This window comes from Lissotriton helveticus, chromosome 6 (genome assembly GCF_964261635.1).
Source record: "Lissotriton helveticus chromosome 6, aLisHel1.1, whole genome shotgun sequence".
Taxonomy (NCBI): Eukaryota; Metazoa; Chordata; class Amphibia; order Caudata; family Salamandridae; genus Lissotriton; species Lissotriton helveticus.
Window position 1 is genome coordinate 885,308,076 of NC_136067.1, and position 21,805 is coordinate 885,329,880.

Consider the following 21,805-nt stretch of genomic DNA (forward strand, 5'->3'; position numbering starts at 1 on the left):
GCCCTCGGCACACACGGTGCACTGTACTAGGGACTTAATAATAAATCAAATATGCCAATTATGGAACTACCAATCCATAATAACACTTTACACAGAGAACAAAAGCACTTTAGCATTGGTTAGCAGTGGTGAAGTGCCCAGAGTAATAAAAACAACAAAAACAGGATCAAAAACAGGAGGTCCAAAAGCAAAAAGTCTGAGGATAAACTGACTCGAAAAGCCAGATATAACAATGATGATCCTAGATGCTCAACTGGATAATGCTGAAATTAGGTATTCAGTGAGGTATCATCATGTCCACAGAAGAGGGCATCTTGGCAATCCAAACTTCACCACTCTACATCTGTCCCCTCCTTGCTTATGTATTCGAGCTCAGACTGAGGTAATAATGAGGGCATGAGTCTAAAGAAGTGGTTATAGAGATGGACAAGCACAGAGGGTGAGAAAAAAGGAATTAAGGACTTAAACTGAACATCAAGTTATATTGGTGTCATCAATATTGCTACCATCAATGTTGTACTATGGAAACATGAGGGAAGCCTGAAATGTGTAGGGTTTCTTTAATTATGTCTGCATTAAGGCATCTTGTGCCATGATGAAAGCAAAATCTGCATTTGCGACATTCAAGTAGATAGGTGCCTAGCTAGCACAGTAGCAAACATAAGGCAGTATCTATTTCTTAGAAACCACAAGTGGTGTAATTTACCAACAAAAATACAAGTGACACAAATGTGTGTTGTTTAGGAACAAAATCATACACATGTTTATGTTTGTTTATGTTTAAGAAATGTATAGAGCGCACGTACACCAAGGTTTCATGGCGCTGTTCTGAACTGGTCACATCTGGGGAAAGATATTAGCCGTGTGCTAGTTTGAAAAGCCATGTTTTAAGCATTTTCCTGAGACGGATTAAATCGGAACAGGACCGGATTTACAGAGGGAAAGAGTTCCACAGCTTAGGTGCCAGGTATGCAAATCTGCACCCACAATGGCGTTTCCGTTTGAATTTAGGGATGGTTAGCAGATGGAGATGTTTGGAGCGAAGGTCACGAGTGAGGGTGTACCTGGTTAGGAGATTGTTAATGAAGGTGGGGCTGTGGCTATTTAGAGATTTAAAAATTAGGCAGCCTGTCTTAAAAACGGACCGCTGAGGCATTGGGAGCCAGTACAGTTTTTTTAGAAGTAGTCTGGCTGATTGCCACCTAGGTTGCTGATGAATCAGTCTTGCCGCCTGGTTCTGAACCAGCTGGAGACGTTTTGTCAGGCAGAGTGGTAACCCCAGGTAGATCGCATTGGCATAGTCCAGGTGGAACAATACCAGACATAGCACTACCTGAATTATTGCTGCATGGGTGAGCAGGTGGGAGATCTTGCGTATCTTTCGTAATTGAAAGAAGCAGGTTGATACCACTGCCCCTAACTGAGTTTTCATAGAGAGATCTCTATCTATGGTCACCCCCAGGCATTTTACAGAGGTAAAGGGCTTAGGCGGGGGCCCCAATTCTGCTGGCCAGTATTGTGGGCCCCAGAAAATCTGGCTTCCCCGATCAGCAAAACCTCAGTCTTGCCCGGGTTGAGCTTCAAATGATTCGAGGCCTTTCAGAACCGGATGTGTAACATAGTTTTTTGAAAATTGGTGATAGAATTGGGGGAGTTGTCTATAGTAAAGGATAGCTGGAGATCATCCGTGTAATTGAAAGTTGTCACATTCCTGTCTTTTAGGAACTTGACTAGGGGGAGAAGGTACAGGTTAAACAGGTGGGGAGATAGAGAGGACCCCTGTGGGACCCCGCAGGTGTGTGTTAGCTTAGGTGCTGTAAAATTGCCCAGGCGCACTGCTTGAGAGTGATCCTCCAGAAAGGATACCAACCAATTCAGGGCCGGGCCCTGGATGCCAGCCTGTCTGACACGGTCGCCCAGTATCCTGTGGTCGACCGTGTCAAATGCGGCAGACAAATCCAGGAGCACCAAGACCTGAGGGTTGTCCCTGTCTGCTTTCCTGCGAATGTCGTCCAATACCGACAGAATCACTGCCTCTGTGGAATGGGCTATCCATTAAAGTAATGGGGTAACCGTGGAATCCGTGGAATGGGCAGCGTAAAATCCTGCCTCATAGAGGTCCAAGTAACCCGACTGTTCCAGGAAGTTGGAGAGGCATTTGGCCACGTGTGCTTCCAGTATTTTAGCTAGGTAAGGGAGCAGGGATATTGGGCGGTAGTTAGAGGGATTTGAGGGGTCTGCTCTGGGTTTTTTTAGCAAGGGGACCATGATAGCATCTTTGAATGGTTTGGGGACACTGCCCTGTGATAATGATATATTCAAAAGAGTTAGAGTGGGCTGTGGGACAGTGGAAAGGATTTCCTTCAAAATATATGGCGGACACTGGTCCAGTGGCGAGCCAGATTTTACTTTAGACATTAAGAGTGGGAGCGCCTCGGCGCTGATGGCTGGGAAATTTTCCAACCGGGCATGATTCAAGGGGGTGGCCACGGCTGGTTCGTTGGAGAGGGAGTATGGAATACTGGCTTTGATTGTAGCAATTTTCTCTAAGAAGAAGTTGTTCAGGTTGTCACAGAGCTCCTGGGTAGCGGTAGGTTTGAGTGAAACTCTGTCAGCGTTTGAGAGCTCATTGACAATTGAGAAGATTTCCTTTGACTTATTACTGGAATTCAGAATTCTTGCTGAAAAATGAGCCGTCTTTGCCGAATTGATGTCTGCTTTATAGTTTTTCAGCCCTTCAGCGTAGAAGAGCTTATCTTCGGGGGTGTATTTGAGTCTCCATTTCCTCTCTTTTTGTCGAAGTGCTAGCTTCTATTCTTTTAGTTTACTGTTAAACCATTTGTGTGCTTCAGCCCCCCGGTTTAGCTTGAGTTTCTTAAGGGGGTCAAACTTATCACTGGCAGTTTTGAGCCAGGATGCGATGTGGGTTTCATAAATATCTAGGTCCAGAGTAGGCGCTGGAATAGAGCTAGCTAGTGAGTGCAAAAATTCATTTTTATTGACAGTGCCCCAGCTTCTTATCATGCCCCCCTCATCCGCGGGAGACTTGACACTGGGGGGAAGTATTATTGAAAATGTTCTAAGATAATGGTCCGACCATAAACAAGGAAGCATCGTGGGGGTGGATATAGAGAGGCTAGTGGTCCAGACTTGGTCGAGTATGTGACTCTTGTTGTGTGTCGCAGAGGATAGATGCTGGGTGAAGTTCAAGTTAGTTAGTAACTCAGTGAGTTCAAGTGAGTGAGGGCCACCGGACATATCATTAAACCAGTAGTTAAAATCGCCGATGAGAATAATATTTGTGTAGTTAGTTGCTATGTTTGCTATTTGCTCGCTTAATGAGAGCAGAAATAGAGGCATATGCTGGGGGGGACTGGAGATTACAGCACAGATCAGTGGGGTAGTGTCCGATTCTAGTCTAATGACCAGGTTGTCTACTGCCACCAGGTTCAAGGGAGAGACTGCCGTAAACGTATGGTTGCGGTGGATTATTGCAGCCACTCCTCCCCCTGATTTGCCAGATATACGGTCCGCCTGAAGAATGTAATACTCAGTGGGTAATGCGGCCAGTATATCAGGTGTAGAATCAGGGGTCAACCAGGTTTCGGTTACGATCAAGATATCAGGTCTATCAGTTGTGAGTAACATAAAAACCTCTAACTGGTGTTTAACAAGAGAACGTGTATTTAAATAAAATACACGTAAGGCTACCTGCTTCGCAGAGGTCGAGTCAACTGTCTGCTCCATACATATAGATATTTCAGGAGGATTTTTGCGTGGTTGATAGTTCTTGTATTTATCCGGCGAGTTTTGGTAGCAGGGTTAAGTGGGAGCGACGCCCTGTAGAGCCCACGAAGTTCCTGAGCAGAGTATTTGAGAAAAAGGGCAGAGTGGCTCGCCCCTCGGCCCGTCCAGATGCGGACGGGCACAGATGGGCTCGCCTTCGGCGTGCCATCGGCGCACGCGCTGCGCGTGTCCGCTGCGCTCCCGCACCATTATTGGTTTAAGTCTTGATTCCCCGCCTAATTCTTCGCCCCCTCCCTTTGAGATTGGCTGAGCAGAGGGGAACACCGTGACTCGCTAGAGAGGCGGCGCCGACTGTATCGGTAGCAGTTTTCCAATTTTAAAGTGCAATAAAGTGCAACACATCAGTTTTAAAAACAACAGTTAAAACATAGTGCAAACATGAGCAAATTCCCTTCCGCAAGGTAGCGGCACAGTTTAAAAAAAAACATGCATATTTCTATGATAACGTGCTCCTGTTTGCACTAGAACTCATATATATATATATATATATATATATATATATATATATATATATATATATATATCTGATCTGGTGTATGCATGGACATCTGTGTGCAATTTGTGCATATGCTCATTGCACATATAATAACTCTATAGGCATATTCACGCACAATGAACACAGAGGGGCAGATTTACAAGCCCCCTGCGCCTCTTTTACGCCACCGTTGCGTCATGGTGAGGAGTATTTACAACATGACGCATCTCCCAGATGCGTCACGTTGTAACGCCCTGAGCCAGAAGGAGGCGTTCCATCGTAGGGGGGGGGCGTTCCGGCGCAGGAACACCTCCCAAAAGTGGCTGAGTGAAATCTACGAGGTTTCACTCAGTCACTTTTGGGCCCATGATGGTCAAAACCCTGTGCCTGCTTGAAGCAGGCGTAAGGATTCACGCAGCATTGTATAGATATGGACTCCCAGAGCATTGCTAGTGCTGCGTCGCGCTTGCGACGCAACTCCAGCAATGCGCCGCTTTTCCAGCACAGATGCGTGACGCATCTGTGCCGTTTTTGCCCCATGGTGCGCCGCATTGTAAATGTGGCGCATTCAGGGTGGCGGAGCTGCGGCGCACAAAATAACTGGCGCATCCCTGCTGATATGCAGGGATGCGCCAGTTATTGTAAATCTGCCCCAAAAGGTTTCCGCTCTCATTTACAAAACATCTTCCCAACACTCAAAATGCATGACAAATATGTCTAGGAATACAATAAGAGAAAACTCTTCCTTGGTCGGGCCTTTGAAATATTGCTATTGCAGGCCCGATATACTATTATTCTGTTCCCAAAACGTGGTCCCAAATTGGGCACTGGCTTTTTGCGAGTCGATAAGTATTTTGTGAACCTACCTATGTACTAAGAAGTACCAAATAAAATACTGAATTGCATAGGATAGTAGAACGACGTGCCTAATTCATATTTAATTGGAAGGTCTTAATTTTCGACCTTTTGTAATTGGCTACATTGTTAGAGATGGTGGCCTGCAAGACTAACAACACTATGATTGCAATTCCAAAATGGTTACCTTTAAATAAATAAATAAATAAATATTACGTGTTCCATAAAGGAACCAGTGCTGCTTTTACATAAACCAAGATTCCAGTTTTGGAAAACCAAGTGAGAGCACACACTGGTCCCCTGGATCACTGCCTACTATCCCCGATGCTGCCAAACAAGGGGATAGAAAATTGATGGAGATGCCCCTTTCATGCCTTCTCCCATTTCTGATTTGGAAATGATGATACAAGTTCTTTTACGAGTTGAAAATATTTTTCTACCTTATTAAAGGTCTTTTATGCATAAAGAAAAACCTTTTGTTGATGCAAATCACAGGGTTTTGGGATTACCAATAGGACTTTGCACATTAGGGCCTTGGGTTTCTATTTCTCCTGGGCACCCTATAAAGAATGCTTTGTATATCTGGCCCGGCAGTACAGTTGTTTCCAGGACCTATTGTTATCAATATTTTAACACATATGTGGAGTGGGCTTTGGCTCCACCCCAGAGGAGCAATAATGTTATTTGCTTTTTAGATGTATTCGTCCTTCCTTTCCTTGTAGTTCTATTTACTATGCTATGTGCTTAGATTACCGCCTTAGATTGTGGAGACCTCAGCACATAGGTATATGTTTTTCTGGTTAATGTCAGAGGGATACAGGGAGCTATTGTAACCTGTGAATATCTATGACTCATTGGAGGGGTTAAGGGACGAATAAGGAGGCGTTTAGTGAGGGTTAAGGAGCAGTTAGAAAGGTAGCAATTGCTATTCATAAAATGCACTTTTATAGTTACTACATCAAAAAAGAAGCCTACTCCTGCTCAGTGCTCCAATACCAACCATGGGCAGCCACTGGTTCTGCAACATCTTCTCAAAGAAAATAATGAATGAAGGAAATATAAAAAAAAGCCTCTAGGAAGTTAGGTAAAAATAAATTGCCTTATTTTAACTTTTTAAAAATAAAATATAAAATAAATGAAATTGAACTATATAGATACATATCAAATAAGTGTTTATTATTCAATATATTAATAACATGTTTTAATTTTAATAATAATGTAACTTTCTTTTTCAGAAACATATTTTATTTAATTTGAATACTTGTTACATAAGTTGTAATATTTTTCTTTATGTGGAAGTTTTTTTATTTACATTTTAGGAAAAATATTCATAATTTAATGTAATTAATTCAACACATTTAAATATTTATTTAAAATTGAAGGTAATAGTGCTTTAGCATATTTGCATTTTGTTCTGCATTTTAAATAATTATTTTAAGTTAATTTTCATTAAATTATAATTTTGAAATGTTACCTTTTTTTAGTTTAATAAACTTTTAACATTTCTACTTTACCTTCAGGAGAACTCCGTTCCAGTGGCTTTAACATCCGCCTACGTGTGAAAAGTTACAAGTACTAAATTAACCCTCATGAATTAGGCCCCACCCCCAGAATTCAAGTAGTGGGGCAATTAAGTTTACACTTCTGAGCAACTTTAATCGTAAATGGTGAATAGCCAAAAGTAATAAAGTTACTCAAAAGCATAAGAGAAAACGTACCTGTAAAGATTTACTCACAAATAAGTTTACTTTTGTGAATAGCCCCCCTAGGAAGGCCTATGAGAAAGAGCAGGAGTATGAATAGGATCCAGAAGAATTAAGTAGAATTTGAAGTATGAGTAAATTGGAGTAATAGTAAGATTAGGCACATGTACGAGTAAGTATAGATGTAAGTAATGGTAAGAAAGGTAGCTAATATAGTGGTGGAAGTATCAGTAAGAGATAATGTGTAGGAGTATATGGTGTGGTAATAGTAGAGGTAGTAGACATCCTGGTAGGAGTTGGAGTGTAAGTAGAAGTGGAAGTTGGGGTTTGGACTAGGGGTAGTCATGTGAATATGAGTAGACATAGGAGATACATGAGTTGGTGTAGAAGTAGTATAGAATTGGTGGTAGGAGTCAGATTAGGAGTAATTCTATGAGAAGGAGAGGTCTTAAAAGTGTGCAAAGGTGTGTGATCATGGCTGGATTGCAGGTTTGGAGTGGTAAAGGAGTTCAACTCAATTGTAGTGCTTCATCGTTTGTCCTTCGCAATGACATCACTCCTTACTTTGACTAATACATGTATTATCAAATAGCATGATAATAAATAAAAAATTACTACTGTGAACTGATCCAAAATTTGAATGACACTTTCAAAAAGCAATGGCTGAGGGTACTGATCTAAAGAGAGCTAACCCAAAGCCCTTCTCTTTGTATTTTTTTGTTCATCACATGTCCTCTGCCAGAAATTTCAAGCTGTCTTCTCTAGGCCAAAGCTAACATGAGAGTAAAAACACTCTTGCTAACGCTTTTTCTGTATTTCCACAGGTAAAACAATTGCATGTTAGAAATACTTTACACTAATTTATACAACTTGAACATTGCTGAGCTAGCCGGCTTTCCTTTATTTTCGCTCTACGGTAAAAATGTCAAATATTTTGGTAACTGAATAACTACCAAAGTAGATTCTCGTGTTCCTACCACCAGGTATGTGTTAGAGAACGGATGGCTAAAAACTTGTAGTGAATTTAATATGTGGCAGTCCCTGTCATTTCAGGACCTTTCTCTGCGTTTGTATTTTTTGTAACTTGACCTGTTTATGATTCGGACTCGCTTCAAAAAACGAAAACACTAAAAAGCAGAGTCTTTATGTCATATAACTGGTTTTTTTTTGTTACAGATTTGATATGCGATCTTTCATTCGGTCGCTTGCCTTTATATACACCGTTGAAACCATCAATAAATCCCCGCTGTTGCCTAATATTACTTTGGGCTATGAAATGTACGACACCTGTGGCGCTGCTTTCACAGGCCTCCAAGGGGCCATGCGGTTCATTACTGCGCGCAACTCATCTGAGGGAACTGTGAAGGTGATGTGCAACTATACGGAATACATACCATCAGTGAAGGCCGTGGTAGGACCTGGCTTCTCAGAAGTTTCCATTACAGTAGCCAAAACATTAAGCTTGCTCTTGATACCCCAGGTAAATTGTTGTCAATGTCTAAATAAAAAAAATATTTGTATAGCAGTCACAATGTACAAAGATTCTGATGAAAATATTGAAAAACTTAAAAAAGACAAGTTCTGACCATCGAAATCATTGAAATGATTACGTAATCAAAGGGCATACACACATGTATTGAGGTTTTTTCGGGGGAGCAAACTTTGGGGTACAGATTCGCAATGGCACTATTAGGCACTTGAAGCCTCCTGAAGTGATGACTTATATTACAACGAAAACATATCTAGTGCAGAAAGGACTGAAATTCATTTATATGTTTGCTGTTCCATGCTACTGTTATCTACTCTTTCTGAAATGTATCTTGGACATGTGACACATTGTAGTGCAGCATATGTATGATGTAATATAGAAAACATGGGTGAAAGTAGCCTGCAGAACTCACTAGAATTTTCCCTACAAAGAATCATTCCAAAACAGGCAAAGATTACATGGGTTTAGAAAGTGAAAGCGGATAGTGTGATTGACGGTATGTATGTATACCGGTCTGTGTTAACCTATGGGATGAGGGACTAGAGCCTGGCAGACGCATTCCTGATTTGCATAAGGTAAGAGGTGGAAGTTGTCCATTTGTTATGCACTGATTATCGTTTTCTACTTAAGCTGTTGACAAACCAACTGAGGACTGCATTTTTCAGTTCCATTTGTTCTCAGATGGGCAGATTTACAAGCCCCATGCGCTACCAGTATGTCACTTTTTGTGACGCACTGGCAGCGCATCACCCTGCGTGGCTTTTCCTGTCTTTGTAAATATGGCCCCTTTACACGCAGCACTTTGCATGAAAGGAGCATTCCATGGGTGTTGCTGTTTCTGTTCCGACGTAACACCCATGGAACCAGACACATTGCCAGATTTCCGAGGAATCGTGAATTTGGAAATGCGTCTTAATGCTACGCCACCCTCGGGGTGGTGTAGCGAGGCGCAACGAGGAGTAATGTTTTAATTTCTCCTTGTTTTCCCTCTTTCAATGCGTGCTGCAATCTACAGCACGCATTGACTGAGGAAAATGCCTGTAGTGATTGTTTTCGTTCAGGAAGGTGCCCCTTCCTGCACAAAAACAATCTCCCCATGAAGCAGGCTCCTTGCATCATGGTGTAAGGGTGCCTGCGCCGGCGCATGGCAGCAGTTTGTGTGCCAGAAAAGGGAGAGCACAGGAATGCAACATATTTTTGTAAATATGTTGCATTCCAGTGTTTCGGAAGTGCTTCAGCTTTGCGCAGCAATAGGGCTTGCGTTGCCGCGCTACAACACTTCCTTGTAAATCCGCCCCAAAGTGTTTCTGGGAAAAGCGCCTGGTTCACTGTGTCAAAGGTCACTTACAGGTCAAGGGTGATAAGGAGCCTCAGCAGAAGGTGTTCTGATCTGTGGGTTTGCCCAAAGTTGTTCTCAATAAGGGTGAGATCTGGCCAGTTTTTTTAGCATGGAGGGACTGTTATTCAAATAAAGAGCCAATAATCAGGTAGTTCCTGTCTGGAGTCCCAGAGAAATTCTATAGTTTAACACAGTAAAATGGTGAGAAATTTGGAAGATGAATGCAAAATCTTTATTAAGTTGAAACGAAAATAGATCGTATTAAACCTAGAGCAGGTAAACTTCTATTCTTGAACATAGAGCCACTGGCTGATTGATCACGTGGGACTTAAACCAGACCCTTCCTTTTTTTTAATGTTTTTATTGAATATAATCAGAGCAAGAAAGTTGCATTTACATCTTGAAAAACACAAATATTGTGCAGTCAAACATAGTCAGAGGTTACAGTGCTTTCTATCCGTAAAACATAAGAGGAGATTCCATTTTTCCATTTATTTTCAACTATTGGCAACAGCAACATAGGTGTACATCAAGGCAGACATTGAGAAATACATTTCCAACAGAATGCGTGTATGGAGGCAAATAAATACATCGTTATTCCAATGCATGGTCGGGATAGCAAGCATACAGTACCCCCAGCAGTGGCGACAATATGGGCAGAGGCCCGGATGCAGTTTGCAAATCGAATGTCGGAGGCTAGGCAACCAGCACCAATGTATTCGGCGGTCGTCCACGCTATAGTGTTCATGGGTGGGAGAAGCAGACAGATCCGAACAAGCAGGGCAACCACCCAGCAAGTCATGTGTGTCCAATCGGGCTGCCAGGAGGTGTCACGAGTGGAGACTGTTTGCTTCGTGACCATAGCAAAAAGGGTTCCCAGATGTCCCTATGGGCGCGCAGCAGCAGGCATCAATTCCCAATAGGACCCCAGTTGAGCATGGCCATATGTCACATCAGATAACCAGTCTTTCAGTCTTGGTCTGGATTTTCGCCCCCATGTGATAGCCACTCGCCTCTTTGCGTATAACAGCAGAAGCGCGTGGAGCTTACGGTGCACAGGCGCTGTGTCCGCAACCCAGCCCAGGATGCCCAGTAATGGCGACGGGGCGTCATACCTCCCAAGAATTTGGTTTATTGCTCCGAATATTTCGATCCAATACTCAGAAAGCGCTGGGCATTGCCAAGCTACATGTAAGAAGGAAGCCCCTTTCACCCCACACTTCCAGCATCCATCATCGTCTCTGAGGCCCATACGGTGCAGGGAAATGGGGGTGCGGTAGAATCTGTGCAGGAATTTAAAGTGCACTAGCCTGAGTTTATAGTTAGGGGATAATGCCAACAACTGTCCACAACAGAATGCCCATCGCTCATCCGTTAGCGGCTCCCCGAGGTCATCTCCCCACAATTGCTGCGATTTGGGTACCAGCAAGGGGGATTGCTCCTGCATTGAGTTATAGAGCCTGGTCACTAGCTTTTTGCGGGACGCCCTGGCGAGTATGTTCTGCAGCGCGGCTAATTCCGGTGGCTCTTCCGGAAAACCGCCCCCCAAACGCCCTGCACGCAGCCCTGAGCTTGTGGTATGTGAATTTATCAGCGAAAGTTATGGGGCTCTCTGGTGTCTCCGGGGGCATCTCCAGGAACCTGCCCCCTGGGTACATGTCTGAAAACGTGCGCAGGACGGTACCAGCAAGGGATACATCACCACTATTGGACTCCAAGCAAGGGATCATGGGGTTACGCTTAAGAGGAATCGCGGGTGCATATAACATGGGAATGGAGGATCGCTTCAGCAACTCCCTCCAGGACCATCGAAGCATGTCCGCCGTGTTCACATCCTGTGTAGGCCTCGGTGCTTTGTGATAAAGTGCCACAGTGAGAGGGAGCGGAGAGATCATGTCCGCCTCCACCGCCACATGCGGCTGGTAAGGTGTGGGGTAGATCCAAAAGTGCAGGTATTGGGCCTGCGTGCAGAGTGCATACAAATGCATGTCTGGTGCACCTAGCCCCCCCCTGTCGCAGCGGAAGCGTCAACAGTGCCCATGAGACCCTAGCTTGGCTTCCCACTCAAGCAAGCGCAAGCAGGCTGGATCGCAAGCGTGTGAAAAAGTGTTGCGTCAAGGGGATTAGCACATTAGGAAAAAGATAGAGGAATTTGGGCAATACAATCATTTTTGTTAACGCAATTCTGCCTGCCAAGGAGAGAGGAAGTTTGGACCAGATCGCCACCCTGCCCTCCAACCACACGATTGCCTTGCCAAAGTTCAGGTTCCAGAGCTCTTGCAAGTTCCTGCTCACCCAGACTCCCAAGTATTTTACTTAATCCGCTTCCCATCTGAGGGGGTAATCCGAGTGCACCTCTGTGCTGTTATCGGTGAGCGGGAATATGACTGATTTAGACCAGTTAATGGAGATTCCGGAAAGGCCACCAAACTTGACGAATTCGCGGAGTAATGGGTTTAAGTTTTCAGTTGGTTTATGTACATACAGAGTCACATCATCAGCGTACATGGAGACTAGGAGGCTACGGGAACTGAAGGCAATACCCCTTGCCGTGTGGTGTTGGCGAAGTCGAGCAGCTAGCGGCTCCATAGCGATGGCAAATAAGAGGGGGGATAATGGACATCCTTGCCTGGTGCCCCTGGAGATCGGAAAGGACTCCGAGATCATACCATTCAGTCGTAATCTAGCTCTGGGGGCGGTGTACAATAAGCGAATTAGGTTTATAAAAAGAGGGCTGAAACCCATTTTTGTTAAAATGGTGAAAAGGAATGACCACTCCAAAGAGTTAAAGGCTTTTGTCGCATCCAGGAACACCACGGCAGCCTGGGTGTCGGGGTGGAGATAGTGTAACGCAGAGAAGACCGTTCTCAGATTGTGTGTGGTGGAGCGCCCTGGTATAAAGCCCGACTGATCTGGCAGAGCCACATAGGGCAGCAGAGGTTGCAAGCGATCAGCAATGATCTTAGCGTAGATCTTAACATCCACATTTATGAGGGACAAGGGGCGGTATGAGTCCACATATTTATCATCCTTGTCAGGTTTGAGGAGCGTGACAATCAATGCCTCCCTCATCGAGTCTGGCAGTATCCCCACCTCCTGTGCCTCCACAAAAACGGCGTGCAAGCGGGGGGCCAGTTCCTCCGCGTATGTTTTATAGAAGGCGGCTGTAAGTCCATCCGGACCAGGCGCCTTGTTTTGGGGCAGCGCTTTAATGGTGTCAGCAATCTCCTTCACCGTTACTGGTTGATCCATGTACTGTCTGTGCGCATTGTTGAACCACACTAGCGCTATGGATTCCAAAAAGGCCTCAAGTGTTTCGTCTGAGGTAGTGTGGGTGGATTTGTACAGTGTGGCGTAGTACTCAGTGAAGGTTTCCAATATCTCCCTCTGGTCTGTCAGTGCCCTCCCTGTGTGATCCATGATAGTGTGTACCCTCGTCGGTGTGGGGATTGGGCGAATCAACCTGGCAAGCGTGCGGCTCGGTCTGTCCCCCTCCCCATATCTGCGGGCTTCGGCGTGCTTCCCCAGAAATTTGAGCTCACGCTGCGCCTCTTCACTGAATTCTAGCAGTTTGTCTTTAATCTGGCCCGCTAGTGTGGGTGTAGGAGACACACCAAAGTTCCGGTCCAGGAGCTGCAATTCACCCTCAAGCCTTGCCAGTGTGCCTCGGATTGCCTTCAGGACCCCCGCCCTGCGTGCAATGCACTGCCCCCGAATAACTACCTTAAATGCATCCCACAGCACAGCATCTGTCTTGACCGTACCAGTGTTATTGTCAAAATACTCTACAATGTCCTGCCGGATTTCTGCAGTGAAAGCCGCATCAAGGAATGCATCCGGCGGGAGGCGCCAGGAGAAGGCGCCACGCAGATTACCTGGGATTGTCAATTCCAGTAGGCATGGGGAATGGTCAGACAGGGACCTGGCCAGTATGTCCACTCGCGTGGTCCAAGTGGCTAAATCCGCCGAGACTAACCAGAAATCCAGTCTGGACCAGGCCGCATGATGTGCAGATATACATGTGCCTACCCGAGCACCCGCATTTCTAGCTCTCCACACATCCAGCAACAAACCATCACACATGATATCCGACAAGGCCTGGCGTGCGTTTGGGTGCATGGGTCTTGAAGCGCCCTGTCTATCCAGTGACCCGTCCAGTACAACATTGAAGTCGCCTCCCCAAATTACAGTGGAACAGCCAGTGATATCAATCTTTGCCCAGACCTTCCTGAAAAATTCTGGGTCATCCACATTTGGGCCATACACTGCAACTAGTACCACCTCCTTGCCCAGCAGGACCCCATGTAAAACTACATTTCTCCCGGCATCATCTAGCATTACTGACGTTTTCCTCCAATCCACGCCTCGGCGCAGCAGGATGGCTACCCCCCTGGCATAGTTAGAGTAAATGGCTGAGTATGACAAGCCCCACCTGGAGTGCTTAAGTCTGGGGGAGCAGGAGGAATTGAGATGCGTTTCTTGTAGAAAACAGATATCTATGTTGTGTCTAGTGAGGTAGCTGTGCATGAGCCTTGATTTCCTGTGGTCGCCTAGGCCTCTAATGTTCCATGTTAGGAGCCGGGTTACTTCCATTGAAAATGTTGAATCAGTTGTCATACACTCAATCAATCAATCAATCATGCCATTTGTATAGCGCACTACTCACCCGGGAGGGTCTCAAGGCGCTTGGGGGGAGGGGTATGCTACTGCTCGAACAGCCAGGTCTTGAGTTGTTTCCTGAAGGCGAGATGGTCCTGGGTCAGCCGAAGGTGGATGGGGAGGGAGTTCCAAGTCTTGGCAGCCAGGTAAGAGAAGGATCTTCCTCCGGCGGTGGCTCTTCGGATGCGTGGTACGGCTGCGAGGGCGAGGATGGTGGACCGTAGCTGGCGGGTGGGCGTGTAGAAGGTCAGGCGGTCGTTGAGGTACTTGGGGCCCAGGTCGTGGAGAGACTTGTGTGCGTGGGTGAGGAGCCGGAACGTGATCCTCTTGTCGACGGGGAGCCAGTGCAGGTTCCTCAGGTGGCTGGAGATGTGGCTGCGTCGGGGGACATCCAGGATGAGTCGGGCGGAGGCGTTCTGGATGCGCTGGAGTCTTTTCTGTAGCTTGGCTGTGGTTCCGGCGTAGAGGGCATTTCCGTAGTCCAGTCGGCTGGTGACGAGTGCCTGGGTGACAGTCTTCCTGGTCTCGGTCGGGATCCAGCGGAAGATCTTGCAAAGCATACGCAGGGTGTTGAAGCACGATGAGGAGACGGCGTTGACTTGTCTGGTCATCGAGAGGGAGGGGTCCAGGATTAAGCCCAGATTGCGTGCGTGGTCGGTTGGCTTGGGTGCGGTGCCCAGGGCTGGGGGCCACCAGGAGTCGTCCCAGGCGGAGGGTGAAGATCCCAGGATGAGGACTTCCGTCTTGTCCGAGTTCAGTTTCAGGCGGCTGTCCTTCATCCACTCGGCGATGTCTTTCATCCCTTCGTGTAGGCAGGTTCTGGCGGTGTCGGGGTCTCTGGTGAGGGAGAGGATCAGCTGGGTGTTGTCAGCGTAAGAGATGATGTTGAGGTTGTGCTGGTGTGCGATGGCTGCAAGAGGTTTCATGTAGATGTTGAAGAGGGTGGGGCTGAGTGAAGATCCTTGCGGGATGCCGCAGATGACTTCGGTGGCCTCGGAGCGAAACGGGGGGAGGCGGACTCTTTGTGTTCTTCCGGCGAGGAACGAGATGATCCACTCCAGTGCCTTCTCTTGGATACCGATGTTGCTGAGGCGCTGGACTAGGGTGCGGTGGCAGACCGTGTCGAATGCAGCGGAGAGGTCCAGGAGGATGAGGGCCACTGTTTCCCCCTTGTCGAGCAGGGTCCGGATGTCGTCGGTGGCTGCGATGAGGGCGGTCTCGGTGCTGTGGTTGGCTCTGAAGCCGGACTGCGAGGGGTCGAGGGATCCGTTTGTCTCGAGGAAGGCGGTCAGCTGTCTGTTGACGATCTTCTCGATGACTTTAGCAGGAAAAGGGAGGAGTGAGATGGGGCGGAAGTTTTTGAGATCGGTGGGGTCTGCTGTAGGTTTCTTCAGGAGGGCGCTGATCTCGGCGTGCTTCCAGCTCTCCGGGAAGGTGGCCGTGTTGAAGGAGTCGTTGATGATGTTCCGGAGTTGGGGTGCGATGGTGGAGTCGGCCTTATTGAAGACGTTGTGTGGGCAGGGGTCGGTCGGTGATCCGGAGTGGATGGTGTTCATCGTGCGGGCTGTGTCTTCGGTGGTCACCGTGGTCCAGGTGCGAAGGGTGGCGGTGGGGGGCGTTGCTTCGACGGTTGGGTGCGTGGGTGGGGCACCGAAGCTGTTGTGGATGTCGGCGATCTTGCGGTGGAAGAACGAGGTGAGGGAGTCGCAGAGGTCTTGTGACGGAGTGATGTCGTTGGTGCCGGTGCTGGGGTTGGAGAACTCCTTGACGATAGTGAAGAGCTCCTTGGTGTCGTGGGCGTTGTTGTCCAGTCGTTCCTTCAGGGATTTCTTCTTGGTGGTGCGGATGAGCTGGTGGTAGCGTGTTTGAGGGCGGTCATGTTGTCGGTGGTCCGGTCGAGGAGCCAGGCTTTCTCGAGGGTGCGGCAGGTCTTCTTGGAGTCCTTGAGGTCGTCGGTGAACCAGGATGCCTTCTTGCTTCTGGGTCTGCTGGGAGGGTTCTTTAGTGGCGCGAGGTCGTCGGCGCAGGCGGTCAGCAACTGTGTGAAGTTGCGGGCTGCTTCTTTGGGGTCCGTTGTGTTGGCGGGTGGGCTCTGGCTGAGGGAGGTGGTGAGCTGGTCTGCGGTGATCTTGCTCCAATTCCTGTGAGGTACCTGTTGCGGGTGGTGGTGGGTCATGGATCTTTTGAAGCTGAAGTGGACGCAGCTGTGGTCGGTCCAGTGCAGTCCGGTGGCGTGGCTGAAGGTGATGTACTTGCTGGAAGAGAAGACGGGATCAAGCGTGTGGCCGGCGTAGTGGGTGGGGGTGTTGACCTGTTGCTTGAGTCCGAGGTTGGCGAGGTTTTCCAGCAGGGCGGTGGTGTTGCGGTCCTTGTTGTTCTCCAGGTGGAAGTTGAGGTCCCCGAGGAGGATGTAGTCAGTGGAGGGGAGGGCGTGCGGGCTGATGAAGTCTGTGATGTCTTCGCTGAATTGTGTGCGTGGTCCCGGGGGTCTGTAGACGAGGGTGCCTCTGAGGGTCGTCTTAGGGTCGGTGTGAATCTGGAAGTGGAGATGTTCGGCTGCGGTGAAGGAGTCGTTGGCGTCGGTCGTGATGCGGATGGTGTTCCTGTGGACGATGGCGATGCCACCTCCGGTCTGGTTGATGCGGTCCCTCCTGATGATCTTGTACCCGTCCGGGATGGCGATGGCGATGTCGGGTGCAGAGAAGCGTTCATCCAGGTTTCCGTGAGGAAGGCGACGTCCGGTGATGTAGCGTCGAGGAGGTTCCAGAGTTCCACGGCGTGTCTGTGGACGGAACGGGTGTTGATCAGGATGCACTTGAGGTGGTTGCTGCTGGTGTTTGTCTTGGCGGGTGTGGGGCAGGTTCGTAGGCAGGTGAACTTGCAGGTGCAGCAGGAGAAGGGTCCGTGGGTGCGTCTCGGGGTGGCTCGGCAGCAGGCGTGGGTCCGGCCGGCATTGAGTGCGTTGAGAGTGGCGGCGTCGTAGGTCAGTCGGGTCGTCTTGCCTCGGCGGGGAGGGTCAGGGGTTCTGGCGCTGGGCGCGGGCCAGGCGCGGACGGGCGCAGACTGGCTTACCTTTGGCGCACCTTCGGAGCTCAATCGGCGCTCCCGCTGCGCGCGTCCGCTGCGCGGTCGCTCTGGGGGCGTCATAAGTAAGGAGCCGGGAGGGAGGAGCAGCTGGGTGGCGGGAGCGGGGCGGCGAATGGAATCACAGGGGGGCGGGGCCGCAGGGAGGCAGCGGCGGGAAATTCCAAGAAGCAGCGGGCAGCGGGAAATTCCCAGGAGCAGCGGGAAATTGTCAGGAGCAGCGGGCAGCGGGAAATTCCCAGGAGCAGTGGGAAATTCCCAGGAGCAGCGGGCAGCGAGCGAAGGAATCTGCAGGCAGGAGGCGGCAAAGGCAGGCAGGAGCGGCAGCAGTGAGTGGGGCGACCAAGCCCTGTGGAGGGCTGAGCGGTCACTGCCCACCCGACCTGCAACATGCATTCCGAAAATCAACAGTATGTATACATTGCAATGCGCCCAATAGTACACCCAAAAACACCCGACCCAACCCCACCCTCCACCCACATCAACCCCCCAATCAGGTTGCGTCAATACCCCCCTAACGCGCCAGGTCTAAACACCAAAAAGGCGCAAAAACAGTAGATCAACAGTTTAGTGGGAGACACCCCTCGGAGGCATGGCATCCCCCCGTTTGCACAGGGTGGCTGCATTAACTAAGCTATTTCAGCAAATGTCAAAACAGAAGAAGAAAACAGTACGCATCTGTCCTCTCAGTCGCACTCCGCTAAGTAGATAACACAACCCAAGGTCATAGCGGAGCATGTGTTCCCAAAATGTCGCAGACAGGCAGGTGGGCTACAACCAACCATCACCACATGGCGCCACGGGCCTGCCGTTTAATCATTGTCACTTAGCTGGCTCGCAGATTCAGTCCCAGTGTCCGACCTCCTTCCTGACCTGGGCTTGCATATGTGTTTTGCAAACTTCAAGGCAGAGCCTGCATCTAGGAAATGATGTGTCGTGCCATCATGCACCACTCTGAGCTTCGCCGGATACATAAGAGAGTAGGGGATCTGCGCTTGGAGCAGAATCTTTTTAGCGGGCAGGAACTCTTTGCGCGCTGCCTGAACCAGGGGCGTGAAGTCGGGGTAGAAGGATATGACGTTTCCCTTGTGCGATATTTTCCCCTTTTCTCTGGCCAGTCTCAACACGTTGTCCCTGTCTTGGTATTTCAACAGCTTGGCCAATATGGGTCTCGGTGGGGCCCCCAGAGGCGGTTTCTTCCCCAGTGTCCTATGGGCCCTTTCTACAGTAAAGACAGGAGACAGATTGGGATCAAAAAGTTCATGCAACAGGTCAGTTACGAAGGTTTCCATTTTACCCATTGCTGTCGTCTCCGGAATGCCCGTGATTCGCACATTGCATCTCCTGGACCTCACCTCAAGATCGTCAGCTTTGGCGCTGAGGGCGTCTAGTCTTTTCTCCAAATTGCTGATGTGCGTCTTGGTTTCCTGCTGAAATTCACACCACTCCGTGTGCCGATTCTCAAGCACATCAATGCGCGTCTCATGGGTGGCCACCTGCGTCCTCACTCCGTCCAGCTGAGCGGCCATGCTGTCGACTTTTGCGTCAATGCCCTTCAAGCGGGTCCGTACCTCCAGAAGCAGGGCAGGCACGTCGATGTCCTGCTGAGGGCCCGCATCATGGCCTCCGGACGCAGTAGCCTCCTGTTCCGCCTGCTTGGCTGTTTTTTTCTGTTGCTCAAACGTGAGCCTGGGGTGGCGAGTGTCTCCTTTCCCCATGATCCACGCTCAACTGACCAGCGCGCACGGGTGGCAGGCAGGGTAGTTCAATCCAAGGATCACCAGCTCCTTACAGGATTGTAAGTTGAAACGAGGGCACAGAGCCTCAGGGCCACGGTACCCGGGCCGTCAAGGACAGGGCTAGCTGCTCGTATCTCCCAGCGTAGGCGGCGCAGGTCTCAACCCCCCAGCTGGGAGGGCGTCCGGCACCTGGCGATGTGTGGTTGTGCAGCGACGTGTGGGCCCAGGCGGACAGAGTCCGTCACCACAAAAGCCGCCTGAAGCATCCCCCGCCGCACCCTAGCAGGTAGGGAGGAGCGTACCTTCTCGTGATGGCCTCGGTCACCGGTAAGTGGTATCCTATCAGGGGCGCCCACACGGCTGAGGATCCCTCGATATGCAGGACTCAAGGGGGAGATGAGCGCGGGCAGCACATCCAAGGGGTAATGTCCATGCAGGTCTGGCCGGCAGCGGCCTCAACAGTGACGCGCCAGCCTCGCACAAAATGGTGGCCTCCAACGCCGATGCATCGGCCGGCCGGGGCCCACCCCCGCGCCGGAGGCTCCGCAGGTACTCACCGAGCAGTGCAGCCGGCGACAAGGCTCAGGACGCACCAGGTCCCCCTCCGCTCCGGTGGGGATGCGGACGGCGGGAGAGTTCCGCAGGCCGCAGCGATCGTCAGCGCGCCGGGCCTCTCGCGCCGCGCCCTCAATTTGAGCACCGTCCCCCACTCTGACCTCCAGGTCCGACGGGTGTCTTTCGCGGCGGGGACGGCGGAGGTGTTCTCGGGATGTTGTCGGTGCCGTGCTATGCCGATTTTCCAGTCGGGTCCGTCGCAGCCCTTCAGCAGTCTTTGCAGACTTAGGAGTGCGTACTTTATGAAATAGCAGGATTAATTAAGGATTAAGAAAGCAGCCGGCGGAGCTCGCTGTTTAGGCGGCCATCTCGCAGCTCGCTCGGCCACGCCCCTGAAAACCAGACCCTTCCTTATTCCAGAAGATGGCTGATTTATGCGAATCAGATGTTTGTTTTTCAGTTGCTAGGCCTTGATGACCTTTGTGAAGTCAAATGGTTGAAAAACTGAGTGGCATTACACTAAAAGTGGTCATGGATTTCCATTAGAGATGGCAGAATCCCTGATGGTTTACAGAGCTTTTGAAGACCTATCTGTCTGCATTTAATGACAGTTCTTTTTGGGATTATCAAATTCATCTTGGAATTTCCTTGGGTTTTGGGAATCATCTCGTTATAATTCAGACTCTTATTGAAATTTGATGAGACCAATAATGCGGTTGTGCGCTGTGGAGTTAATGATTGCAGATGTAGTTTGATGACTAGGTTAGCTGCGTAACTGGTTGAGATTTCCCAGGGAGTCCATGTCAACCCAAAATTTTCAAATCCTCCATTAATAGGACTCTACCATAGTTAAATGAGATGGACACATTTTACTAAGGTTAATTACTCCACCATGGAGAGTATATTTGTTTTAGGGAATCTGATACTAGGTTCACGTGAAAGAGATATATGAACTGGTGATCTATTTTGATAACATTGTTTTGAAGAAGTCGAGTGATGGGGCTGGAATGTCCTTGCTTGTGACAAATGACCGATTGTCTCAAGCAATCTATTATGGGTCACCTCACTGCTGCAGAGGAGCCTGGGTGGGAAGAGGGCATCTATAGTTATGAGAAGTTGGTAAACCAACTTTCAGTTATGCCAACGAGGTGGAAACACATTCTACAAGTAATACAAAATAATGACAATATTACGTTTTTTAGAAATATAAAGCGGTTTCAAGAACAAACAAATAAATGATGCAATTACTGTGATTGGGATAGATGGTTGGCTTGACCACATAGAGGCCATATATGGTACAATTAAAATCTCCTATTGTGAAATTATGAAAGAATAAGCTCTGGTGGTCCTATTATCATAGGTATCACTTATCAGATAACTAGTACAATCTAAATATTTAGGGGTAGAAGTGCTTTCAGATAAATCTTTATGTGCTTTACGTAGGTGGTGAATATCCATTCCTCAGTCGTACTTGTTGTATAGCAAAATTATTTTAAATCTGGAAAGGAGATATTTTGGGACAATATTTTTTTTAAAGAAGCAAAGTCTTTGCCATTTAATTATAGATGGATAGCCTGTTTATGCCGGTTAGGTAAGTTGTTGCCAGGGGACTGCTTTTTCTTCATTGAGAATAAGTGGCAGGAGCACACACAGTCGAATTTTAGACCAGCTTTAAGCTTCACCTTTTCATAATGCACAATGTAGTAAATGCAGCATGTACTGGAGTGTGGTGCAGCACCTGTATTCTATACTTTTTGTCATTGACTTTGTATCTGTGGGCTAGCATTAAGCCCAAGCCAGACTGAGCTAGTTTGTGTGTAGGATGTTAAACTGTTCCACAATATAATTAATACGATTGCACCATGGCACTCTTAATTTCTATATTTTCAATCATGCATGGTAAAACATTTCTTTTGATTACAAATCAATGTAACAACTCACAGGAAAGACGATTTTAAATTCCTATTTATTTCCTATCGACAATTACACTCCAACAGTGGTATGCAAAAGTACAATGCACAACATGAGCCAATTTCACACACAAAGACCTTAATCAGAAATCTTCTTGGTTGACATATGAAGATGGCAGCCTCAGTACTC

General features: G+C 48.3%; 1 protein-coding gene across 1 annotated transcript in view; it reads left to right on the forward strand.

Annotated features, from left to right (window-relative positions):
* Positions 1–21,805, forward strand: part of LOC144763159 (G-protein coupled receptor family C group 6 member A-like) — a 204,102-nt gene that overhangs the window by 88,493 nt on the left and 93,804 nt on the right. Inside the window, exon 2 of the mRNA XM_078648487.1 lies at positions 8,017–8,320. Coding sequence (XP_078504613.1) covers positions 8,017–8,320 — 304 coding nt within the window. The remainder of the gene's footprint in view (positions 1–8,016; positions 8,321–21,805) is intronic.